This window comes from Synchiropus splendidus, chromosome 9 (genome assembly GCF_027744825.2).
Source record: "Synchiropus splendidus isolate RoL2022-P1 chromosome 9, RoL_Sspl_1.0, whole genome shotgun sequence".
In the NCBI taxonomy this organism is placed as follows: domain Eukaryota; kingdom Metazoa; phylum Chordata; class Actinopteri; order Syngnathiformes; family Callionymidae; genus Synchiropus; species Synchiropus splendidus.
Window position 1 is genome coordinate 6,744,149 of NC_071342.1, and position 12,957 is coordinate 6,757,105.

Genomic DNA, 12,957 nt, shown 5'->3' on the forward strand with positions numbered 1-12,957 from the left:
GAGAATAACTTTCAATCTACCCTCATTCTTCTTCTGTCTCTTTCCGCTTATTATAACTCCATCTATGCAAATTATAGTGAGCAGAAGCTCCCCGCTGCTTTGAAAGACATGATTTTTTAATCTTCAGGGAAAAAAAAGAAAGTTCAGTGGGTTTCTATGTTTCAATGTTTTGGATGAAAAATCATTCCACATATACAGGTACGTGTTTTTCAACATCTGTGTTTGACAACATCAATTTATAAAAAAAAAAAAAAAAAAAAGACCTGTTACAGATGAATCTGCACTAGCAACGTAGCTGATTCATGCTTATCTAAGCAAAAGTCAAAAATTCTTGTTGCTCTGAACCTCAGTGATTAATCCACTTTTCTAAGTCACACTGTTTGGCCTGATGGTGATGAGTCCAGCCACACCATGCCTGCCGAAAATAATGTCTCAAATGGATGATTAAGGGGATATGATGGCAGCAGAAAACAAATCCTAAATTCTGAATTGAGAATGTAAAGGGACTTGATTTACTCAGACACAAAACACCAGATTTGAATAATTTTATACACAAAAACGACCTGCAAATTTCCGTCGGTCACTGTCTATCAGTGGTCACTACAGTTCACAGCTCCACCTTCAGGAGCAGTCAGAGAGCCCAGACCTTTGTCAAGCAGTTCATTTCCATCCTGATTTCAATAGTTTTTCTGCTAGATAAAACCAGACTAAAACATCACCTCCTCGGTGGAGGCATGGAAGGAACAATGGCCCAGCTGCTGAGAAAGGTGATGACAGAAAAGTCCAAACTTACCTTCCTCTTGTTATTTGGACTCACGTACAGATAACTCAGGATGGTTTTCAGTCCAACTTTTTCATTGAGCTTCACGTACGTGGTCCCGTAATCAGTTGACCTGAAATTCAATTATAGGACAAAGCAAACAGACTTTTGAGCAGAAAGAGACGCAAGCCCAGACCACACCTTCTAGTTAAGATGCTGTATCATTAAGCTTGTCAGGCAGGCGGAAAATTGCAACAGCAGAAGTCATCAGGCAATTTGCTAGACCAATGGAGATTTCTGTAATTATCAAAATAAACAGGAATGTCCTGCGTGGCGTGAGGATGAGCCGGTAACCATATTGTTGGCGCTCTTGGCGGCAAATATTAGACTGATAGTTGGGATTTTTGGGTTTCATTACTTTCACAGACGACATGCTTTCGTGAGCTTGAGCAACAAACCGCATGCCCTGTTAACAACAACACAATACCTTTCATTTTGGGACTCATCGACGTAGCTTTTTCTTCCCTACTGGATGCCCTAGTTTTGATTCAAGCACTCGTACGCAGCTCACATGATCATCCAGGATCAAATATTTAACAAGGAAACCACATATAAATGATGGCACCAGGGTCCATTTCTCTGTACAATCTCACATTAGAAGAAAAACGCCAGCCCTTTGTAGCAATATGAAATCTTGAAAGTATATAATTACAGTGGGAAAAATGGACCAATTATAGCATAAGCGGACTAAATTAAATAAGCAGAATTGAGCTTGAAAATATTCCCTGAGCAGAACTGTTTAGTTCACTGTATAGACAGACAACGGTTTACAGTCAGCATTTGAAGGAAAGGGAGGAGATTTTCTGCCTCGCTTAAAATCCCCTTCACATTCTAAGAACCACCACTTAATTCAACCCAAAAAATGTAACGTTGTAGTCATCTGTGGCACGCTGTAAAACAACTGTCCAAATATCTTAGCTACACTGTTTAGATTCAATGGTAACATGTCAATCAAACTCAACAATTTGTCCCTTCTCCTCTTTCTCTCCGTCTGGAGGCGTGACCTGGCCTGAATTCTGGGCGAAGGGTGTTTTTAAAAGATCACCTACCCGGCCTTTAACTTCACTACGTTTCCGGACGATGGGACTTTGTTTCAGGTTATCACACAGCAAAACAAATTGATGACAAAAATGTAAGGCTGGCATTCAACCAAATCCAAGCTGTTCCCTCTTCATGTGTGGCCATTCAGAGAGGGAACGATGAAAATGCTCTACTTGTTTTCACAACATTTATTTTGTGTTTAGTGAGGTCCAATTTTGGGGAAAACACCTCCTTGTAGACCCCTTAGCTATTTGTTTGGCCCCACAAAGTGTAAGACTCAATTTGAGAATGAGGTCTTCGAAATAACTACACCATTATAATAGTGTTTTAGTTTGGTTCAGAGTCCTGGTTAAGGTTGGTTAACATTTGTTATGGACTGTGGCTGGGGAATACATTATGTCAATGAGCGGTCCTCACAAAAATGGTCGACAAACCCGACACATACGTGTGTATACCTGGTTCAGCAACACTTGTGGGAACTAATTCTTGTGGGAACATGCCTACTTGTGAAGACATTTTGCTTTGTGGGTCATTTTTGACGGTCCCCACAAGGCTAAGCCTCAATTTGAGGATTAAAACTTTGAAATAACTGGTTCTTTGTAATTGAATTTAAGTTTGGTTTAGGTCCTGGTGAAGGTTAGCCGTTTGTTTTCGATGGTTTTGGTTGAGGGTGAGCGGCTGGGGAAAGCATGAAAGTCAAAGAAATGTCCCCACAAAGATAGAGGTGTGTGTTTTATTTATATGTTTTGAATTGTTATCATTTTTGGGTTTTGTCAATTTTTCCCAATGTTATTCCTCCTGAGCATAATGTGGCCCAGCATGGTGCTGACGGTTGGTTCAGCTGCCGCACGGCAAGACTTCTAAATCACGTCCAGAATCATGCAAGGTTAATTGATGACTCCAAATTTGATTGGCAGTCTGACTGTGAGCTGGCATGGACTGCAAACCCTGCAACGCCAGTCGACTTGAGACTCGAGAGAAGACTCACGGAAAACAACACAATCCAGAGCGAAAATTGAATCCAGCACACGGGCGTTAGCATGCATTACCTCTAGTATTCAGGCACTCTTACCTCCATAATGAGCTCTCTGTCACCCTCCCAGTGTTGAAGTCGTAATATTTGGTCAACATCAGTATCACCTGAGAGCGAGAGAGACAGACTTCAGATTGTGCTTTACATACAAAGCCACACAGAAGAGACCGCGCTGTTGTCTTGAAAGCCCCCTTGTGATTTGACTTTATTAAAACCCAAACAAAAGCTCGATGCCTTGTCAGCGGCAGTAAGGCCTTGCACACGCTCTCGCCGGACCAACTTCTCATATATATGCGGCAATGATCTTTAAGCCCCACTGGACTTTGCGTGAATGCCGCTGCTGCTAGGCAATGACTAAATGAATAAATAAGTTGATGCTATCATTCACTGCTAACACAGAATGGCAGGCTGCATAAATATCAGCCTTTTTTTTTTCCTTTGAAGAGCGCAATAAAGAATGTCGTGTTTTTACTGCATGCACTCTTTCACCTGCTCTCCATGACAAGTCGGCTACCACAGCTTGTGTAAATTAATCACAATAAGATTAAATCATTCATTGTATGATGCTGGTGAAGAGAATGAGATGCACGAGGAGGAGAACAGAGAATGCTTTCACCAGAGTGGTCGGTAGGGGAATGGGAAGTAAAATGAAGAGATCAAATCCAAGGCAGCAACTGCCAATTGAAGAGCAAACAATGAAAAACAGTAATGATAACATAAATAGTTCAATCGTACTTTATCCTAGTTTTTTTCAGTTGAATTAATTTCTCAGTTTTATCTGAATTGATATGTGTATTTGAAAAGACAATTCTCTTGACCAGGTAAAATAAAATTAAATAAAATAATAAAAAAATACGGTGACTGAATCATAGGCATTTGAGTTTATTAATTTCGTCCAATTTAAAAGTCTATGAAGCTGCTAGAATATAATTTTTTTTTTTTTTGGTCTAAGGTTTTGATTTGCATTAACACAAAATTGGAGCACGTATCCAGGTCCAGGTCTTGGGGGCAGCAGTCACAGCAGGGAAGCCCAGAGTATCCTCTGCCCAGCTGCTTCCTATAGCTCCCCCTGGCAGGATTGCGAGGCGTACCCCGGCCAGTTGGGAGAAAGAATCTCTCTAATGTGTCCTGGTCTGCCTAGAAGCCACCTCCCTGACGGACACGCCCAGGGAGGTGGCTTCAGGGAGTCGCAGCCTTACCAGATGCCCAAACCAGCTCAAATGGCTCCTCTCTATGCAGAGGAGCAGTGGTTCTACTTTGAGTTTCTAACCGATATCAGTGCTGATGGCACTACCTTGCCTTTTGGCTCGGCTCACTCTTCTGCCAATGCTTCCCAGATCCTGCTTATCAATCTCTTGCTCCCTTTAAGCCTCACACCTGAATAAGAACTACTACTGAATCCTTCCTGACCAGGAGTTAGCAATGCACCCCGTTCCAGCAGTAAACCATGGCCTCAGACTAGAAGAAGTTCAGCTGTGAACTGTCCCAGTGCGAGCTGCAGATCACTGTTCAATCTCGCAGATAGGATGACATCATCAGCAAAGATGCCGAGATCAGATTCTATGGTTAGCATTAAGGAACACCCCTGGCCACTTGGTTGTGTCTAGAAATTCTGTGCATAAAAGTTATGAAAAGAACCTATGAAAAAGGGAAGCAGGAGTCCAACTCTCCCAGGAAAGAAAACCATTATGAAACTCAGAAGTCAAGTCTTATATTTTCTTTTTCTTTAGTGTTCTTTAGTCTTTATATTTTATAAAGTATGAGGTACTTTACGGAAAATGTAATCGAACTTTGTCAGGCTGTTTTGTTTGTCATTCTCTACGAAGCTTCTGGCATTCACCACTGAATATGCTTCCTAATACCACTATGATCATCATCATCATATCCCCATTTTCTTCAAACTTCAAATACTGTGGAAGTCACATCCACGTTTTGTATCCTTACTTGTATTACACTGCACTGCAGCACAGCATATACAACTGTGACTTTCAAATTCATCACATTAAAAAAACATCAAAATGCGTTCGATTTGCACCAAAGAATAAGTGGTCATAATCTAGAGTTCAGGCCTCCCCAAACCCCTAGAGCCAGAGGAAGTGCACCCTCGTGCCTCGTGCAATTTGCCGTCCTTCATGCAACTCAATCTGCATCACTCCCAGACCCCTTCATGTCGGTGCCTCGGCATCTCTCGGGTCCTTCGCGTAGAGGTTAAATTGGAAATCATCCACACTAAGAAACGCTGTCACACTCGTGACACATTTGCTTTGGGGATGGGAGTCGGGTTTTCAAATCATGGTCCAGTAATGGCGACATTTAATCTGGGGTTAGCATTTTTTCCCCACAAAAACCTGCACTCAAGTGAGAGCCAGATATTGTTGTTATTACATGTGACATTGCTGAGTCTTTGTATATCCAATATATATGTTTTAAATTTGGGACGTCGGTGTGTTTTTGGAAAATAAATTCAGATGGCCATCTTTATTTAGATTCTAGATTGTAGTGATTCAATTAACCTGTATGGCTAAAACATCATCTGAACAAAAAGCTTTTATTCAGTATTTTGCATCAATAATAAGAGCAACAGTAAGAGTATGTCGGTCAGAAACTATAGCTGAACCCAATTCATTTAATTTGTCTACAATCATCGCGACTGACACAATGAGGCTCTTTCATCTGGGGTTTATGAGTGTTTCCGCCAAATTAGAGGGGAAGATACTGATTAAACTGCCGTGGTAATTATTTTCAAACAAAGAAGGAGCAGCAGATGCACATGAATATGTAATATCTGGAAAATTCACATTTTTATTAGAGCGTTTTAGGGTCTATAACGTTCAGCGACTTTGGAAAGAAGCTCTTCCCCTCGCTGAGGCCTCAGTAGCATCATTGTTCACATTGTTCCCTTCACCCTTTAGACAAATGAACGCCCTTGTGACGCCCTGTTTGTACAACGCAATCATAAAATCTGCTGATCACATCGCTCTCCAGAGGCTTTTCACCGCGTCTTGTTCAGGGTTTTATGCGTATTTTCCAATTATCACATGTTATAAAGAGAACAGGGATACCATTCATGAACAAAAAAAGGACGCACATTATCTAAACAGATACAAAAGACTCAGGTTCTGCTGTCCCACATATGTTTTCTTCCAGGATTTCATTAAAATCTAACAAGTACGACCCCCCACCTCCAGCCAGAAAGCAGCCTGCACTTGTGAATCTGTTTGCTCCAGTGAACCAGAACTGTTGGAGACATGCTCAGTGCACACATGAGGCGCTTCCTGCTAACTTACAGTTAAGTCCACCATTTGGTTGGAGAGCCGTGATCAGAACCGGTTTCATCTGGGAGGTCAATTAGCTGACACCCACCGTCTGCTCCTGCTTCCATCCAAAAGCAAATAGGGGAGGGAAACATTCATTTATCTTGCATTAACTGATAAACAAACACACAAAGTACATACCAATCAGCTTTTAATGTTTACACTATTGGAAGCGTCCTTGACATTGATGCGCCTAACAAAGAAGGGTGGAAGGGAGCGGTGCTCAGGGGTCGACTTATGACCTCCAACTGCATCATTAATCCACTTAAAAAAAAGCCTTAAACAAAAACATTTTCCATGTGTACTGAAAGAGAAGCCACAAAACAGCCAGATAATCGGTTGGTGTTTTTTGAAATGAACACGGCAGTTCTAACTTGTGGAGGTTAGAATGTCATTCAGTTTCAACTGCTCCAACAGCGCTGCAGTAAGCTGCAGTAATTCAGGGTTGAGAGTGTAGTTTCAGGAGCAGGTTACGGGGATTGAACTGGCTACCTTCCAATCGCAGGCCGGCTCCTCTAACACTCAAATATGCGTCTCCACTTCATCCACCGCCTCGCGCGCGTTGATTCATTCACTTCTAACTTCCTTAAATTCCAAATATTTCTCCCCTCAGCGAAGGCATCATTCTTAAATTAAGCCTCATTGCAGGATTTAACGGTTGTGTAGATACAACTGTGTTTTAGGTTTCAGGTGGTGTTTGCAAATTTGATCATGATGGCAGCATTACTTTGGCTGTTTATGTATTTCCACTTCAAGGAGGCTCAATGTTCTTGGCACAATAACCTCTGTGGCAGCACTTACGTCCGAAAATAATTTTAAAATCCTGCTGAGCCTTGCATTCCCAGCTCTATCTCACTGACTAATCAAAATCAAGCAGGGACGAGCCTTTGCATACACTTAGATTCCCTTTGCTAAATATTTATTTGGTGCTTGAATTGGATTTCACCAGAGCAGGAATGACTCTGACCGCTGACTTGTCTGCAGCATAAGTCAGCAGTTTTCCAAGACAATATGTCCTTCTCTGTTCATCAGTTTATCTATCTGTCCATCAGTTCAACCCATCACTTTTCCATCCATTTCATCACTTACTTTATTAATTTTTTTCAGCCCACATACAAACGATTGAGACAATAAAGAGCCACCAGTTGTGGGAGCAATTCCAAGCAAGTACAGGTGGAAAAACGGTACATTCACACCAAACGTGACCTGCTTCGATTCGACTTCTCCACGTTTAAAAAAGTAGGTTGATCCGCTAGCGTGTGTCTGAATTATAGCCCGTTACCCACTGTAGCTTTATGGTTGTAGCAATAAATAAATTGTATGTCACAGATGGGTATGGCTATCAGAGTCAGAGTTGCTAGTACCAGCAACAGTTTTGATCATCTCATTGATGAGTTCTCTCTCTCCACAAATGTAGTTCTTTGCAACGAATCGCCCCTCGACATTGACATTGGTGACATTGGTATGAACGTACCGCAAGAGTTGGTTCCATCTGGAATCAATCTTGCAATCATGCCGCTGTAATAACCGATCTGTTATCTATCCATTCACACATTGATATTAGCATTTTTTGCATGAGCAACATTGTGGTTTCCAAAACACAGTATTCAAGATTCTGTATTCCATATGTCCTCAGATTCGGCTTTTAATATTAAAAGCGCATCTCATAATATTTCAGAATTAGTGTATATAGTGTATCATTAGTGTGTATATATATATATATATATATATATATATATATATATATATATAGTGCAGGAGTTCCTGGTCCACTGATCACACCGATGCACAAGACACGTGGCAGCTAGGATGATAACAACAACAACAAACATGGAGGAATCCCTGAACAAAAGCTAACAAAAGCATCTGTTTGCTTTTGTTCAGGGAGGTTTTTCACTACACACTGGCCAGGGTTTCCACTACTCTGAATGTACTTGAAATTCTTATAAAATTGAAATTCTTATACTAATATTTTCAAGACATGAGAAGAGCTTTAGCTTAAAAAAGGTGATATAAAAACTTGAATATAGCCGCCATTGTGATTTATTGTGCTGTTGTCAAAATGATGCAAAATAAACAATATTTCGTTGTTTAAATGTATGTATGGGTCCACCATTTGATTCAGTAATATACCAAATTCATTCAAATGAAAAAATGAGTAATTATTTTTAATCGAATGTCACATATATATATATATATATATATATATATATATATATATATATATATATATATATATATATATATATATATATATATATATATATATATATATTAAGAAAACAGTCTGGCTAAAATGCATTTTTGGCAATGAAATATCTGCAGCATATGGGTTCCGAAAATAAACAAGTAGTTTGTCCCTTTGCACATACCATTCATGAACAGAAGGTAAAATGAATGTCCCAAAGATGACTTGTGTTTATCTTGGCAATAAAACTCAAACAACACAATTGGCTGAAGCCGGTAAGAGAATGCGTGGGCGCTTTCCAGTGATGTCTTCCAAGCAAACTCCCTTCCTTGCGCAGATTAAGATGTTTTCATTGTGAGGGATCGAATGATTTGCAGACTTTCCCAGGGAACAACAGTTTGAGAAAATGATTACTTACAGAGGAGTGTTGTTTTAATTTTCTCCTCTCAAATCTCTGCTGAGCCAAAGCGCCGGTAAAAAAAGGTAAAGCCTCCTGTATTGCAATAAATGTAGGAGCCAAGTAACACAATTATACGTCAACAAATTCACATAATGTTTGGTTCCACTTGCACGACAAAAAAGTATGTTTTTCAATAAGCATACGCCAATCTTTCCATTACGAAGACGATGGGGTGGTGACGAAGCGATTGTCACATGATTTGCAGCATTGTTCAGTTCAGTCTGACACCTTGGTTCTCAGAGAGAAAGTGGTGGAATATCCTGACCAGGCTGTAAGTGCCCTTCCCCTAGGGTTGTTTCAGAGATGCAGACAGAAAGATGCTATATTTTCCCAGTGAAGAAAGAGCTGAGCCAAAACCCAACACAACAAAGAAGTGGAGTTTCCTCGGTCCAGGAGAGACCCAGAATTCAACAGCAGACAGCTGGTTGTTCTGAACAGGCATCGCTAGTCATGAAAGAGAAGACCAAGCTCACACTTAAGACCAAGCTTCAGAGTCTGCAACGAATGGTGTGTTCCAGTTGTACACGGAAATTCCTGACTACGTCACCATATGGGGGATTTCAAAGTTCTCGAAATCCTGTACAATCCAAGATTTCCCAAACGTAAACATAAAGCAGCAGTTTCAGATCAAGGGAATTTGCAGAGACAAATAAATTATGTTGTGCTCCCTCTTCATCAGGCGGGGTTTCTCGCAGCAAGCAGATCGCATATCCATCAAGAAATTTCTGGAATGTGCTGAACTTGGTTGTAGTATTCCCAGCTACAACTTCCCGCTACCAAGTTAACCGGAATGCAGCATTGCAGTACCTCACTTCGGCGAAACCCCTGACACAATGGGGTTTTCCCCATTTCTCCCATGGCGTATTATATTGGGAAAGTTGACTTTTGTTCTATAGTGACGCCAAAGGCAGCCTTCATGCACGTTGACGTATAGGGATACGGATGGTTTTCCTTGAAGTGAAGTGATAAATGCTACTCAAATTGATTACAACAATACTTAATTGTAGGTGAAGCAAATCATCAACAAAAGCAACAGTCAAAACACATTTTTGCACATGACTGCTTACAGTGAAGAGGGTAGGTGTGAGTAGGTGGGCTTGTCGAAAGGCCAAGAAAAACATTCAGGATCACGCTGACAAGAGATTAGATGTTAAACGTAGTAAAACGACATCAAAACAGCACAACAAAGCCCTAAGAAAGGCGACGGTGTCAGAGCGGATAAGCGACTAATGAGTAGAAACTAGCCGCCCGGGCAGGGAAGATGTTGAACAAAGAACATGCGGCTTTCACTTTCAAGCATCTGTTTCACAGAAGTGAGAGAAGAGCTATTTTCAGCGGATGTGGTAATGACATTAATGACAATCGCAGTTGGAAAAAGCTGAATCGAACATGATGTGCAGTCTTATCTTATATGTGTCTTGATTATGTGTCAATTTTAACAAGCTGCTCGCATGGAAGTCTCGGTTAGAAATCAGCACAGATGGTTCATCATTGACACCGAAGAGAAATGTTCTTCAAAGAAAACTGGAGGAGGCAAACACAGTTCTGCATTATTCACCAGCAGCAAGCATGACAACATCAAGTCTTTCCTCCTCCATCAGAACTGATGGCTTCAAGCTCGGATCATTTGACACATTTCAGCAGTTACGCTACCGTCACAGCACTCGGTAAACTGGATTATCTTATATTATATCTGTTGATCTTGCTGCTACGCGGGCATTTTCCGAGGTACCACTCGGAATATCATAACAGCTTTCTGAAATGCCAAACCCCGCCACACCAAACCGGGGTCACTGGAAGTTCAGCGTTCAACAAAACATTTGCTGTTTCACCCAAATTCTGGTCTCTTGTGGAGGAGGGCAAAGCAGTCAGAGGTAAATAATGGCTTGAAAACAAAACCAAAACAGCAGTCTTAAGAGACGGACCCTGTCTGAAATATTTGCCGACTCCTTTTACTTGGATGTGCAAAAACCCCCTTGAGATCAGCAGATGAAGTTCATTGACCGGCAATGTCACTCAGGGCTCACAGCCAAGCTCAGAGAAGCAAATGGAACAGCAGGCATCTTTCAGCTCCTCTGTCCAGAATTGCCCATGTCAGGTGTTATTTGGTTTAGATTTCAGAAGCCACGTAGACGTGTGAAGTGAATTCTCCTCCATGGATCAGTTAATCAAGTGCAAACCTGAAGTCACACTGAGTTGTGACCCTGAAGTAGATGTTTCGGAGGAGACCCACTTTGGAAAAATACCCGCACTGCCGAGAAAATGTGAGGCTGCACTGATGAAAGAATATTTCCAACATCCAGGATCATTTATTTTTAGTCTCCCTAGAAAGCAGGCTGTACCACTTTACATGGTTATTACAAATTGAAGTCCAATTCTGGACCGGAACACACACATCTGTTTAGGTAGCCATTCATTCTCTTATTCCACTTATCCCTTAATGGGGTTGCTGGAGTCTGCAGCAGGTAGCTGGGGTGAGAGGGCCGGCAGAGGGCTGGTTCAAGCTGGCGACTGGTCGGTGGGTGTGTCCTTTACAAAGTCAGAAGGATGTCATGGAAGTACTGGACATTAAATTAAATACGTGAACTCAGACAACAGTCACGTCTACAAACTACATCAGCCTATACAGACGCACCAGTGACATACCACATCTGTCCGACGTCAATATCTTCACATCAGAAGATGGATCTTTAATAGTCATTATCACAGGTACAATAACATTCAAGCGCTCTCCAGTCAGTGCCTGTGCACGTGACAAAAGGCATTGCGTGCCTGATTCTGGTATGAAAACAAATAGTCCCAGTAAAGCTACGAATATTTTTTATAATGTCAATGTGTTGTGGATTTCCATCCTTCCCCTTTTAGTTCTGCTTTAACTATTATGAACACGGGCTGCTTCGATAGAAAGTACTGAGGTTCTGACTGAATCCAGAATCAGAGTCAGTGTGAAAGAGTTGACATTCAAAGAGACCAGCAGAAAGATGTCTTTCATGCTTGATCTTTATTTGATCATTTCCTTGTCGCCTATGGTGTGAAATAGGGTGCTCTTTAACTTGCCAGCACAGTGTTTTATTTTGCAAATGAATACTTGGTCTTTTTCATTGTAGGACTTCAGGCCTGAATGACCTGCACCACTCAAAATTGACACGGATGATGCAGACGCTGTCAGTGGAATGCAGGTGACAAAATTCACAATTGAAAGAAACATTAGAGATTAGAAGATTAAAAGTCATCAAGTCACCAAGTTCATATTCTGTGAACTGTGAATTTTAAAGGCTAAATTCGGCATCAGGCTTCTCTGCAGTGCGCGTCAAAATATACTACGGACTCACAACACAGACATTTTTCAATCTTTCAACGAATTCACCAGCATCATTTTTGGGGTATTTCTGCAGAAGAATTGATCATCAAAATTACTTTTGAATTTAACTAAGGGCCACAGCTGGAGGCCTGGATTTGGCCCGCAGACCTTGACTTTGACACTCTGACGGCTCTAGCTCCTGTGATATCTACCACATGCAACTCTTCATCCACCAGTCGTCTCAGTCGTGAGAGATGTTAAATGCAACTGCTGGGATTCACCGAACAAACCTTTTTTTTTATACAGCAGCCATCAACGCTAATGTCAGCAACCTTGTGTTCTCAACTGGCACAACAATGAGTTATAGACAAGCACAAATATTGATTCAAAAAAGGCTCCGCAGCTTGACACTGTTGTAAGCGATTCATTATTTTTACCAAGTGCTATCATAAACACATCTTAACACCAACCAGTAAGATATGACTGATATGACTTTCCTCACAGACTTAAATCAGCAACTATTGTGTTTCTTTCTTGAGCACATGCACACAGCACCTACTGTAGCAGACTTGTCGGACTGTAAACGTGACAAGTGACAAGAGTGCGTATTTTATCTGGAACGCACCTTTAAATGGCAGTATTATCTTTTAGGTTATAGTGATGTCAGTGAGCAGCAAAGACATACAGCAGATAATGCCGAGTGTATCTTCAAAGAGCGAGTCGGCGTGTGTGGTTTGATTAAGTTTATCCTCCTCTCTTCACACTGGCCATCTGTCATGAATAATTCCACCTTTGTATTG

General features: G+C 41.2%; 1 protein-coding gene across 1 annotated transcript in view; it reads right to left on the minus strand.

Annotated features, from left to right (window-relative positions):
- The window catches only part of LOC128764826 (VPS10 domain-containing receptor SorCS1-like), an 86,506-nt gene that overhangs the window by 41,287 nt on the left and 32,262 nt on the right, over positions 1-12,957 (minus strand). The window contains exons 2-3 of the mRNA XM_053875015.1: positions 2,934-3,001; positions 794-893 (exon numbers count right to left, since the gene is read on the minus strand). Of these exons, the coding sequence (XP_053730990.1) occupies positions 794-893; positions 2,934-3,001 (168 nt within the window). The remainder of the gene's footprint in view (positions 1-793; positions 894-2,933; positions 3,002-12,957) is intronic.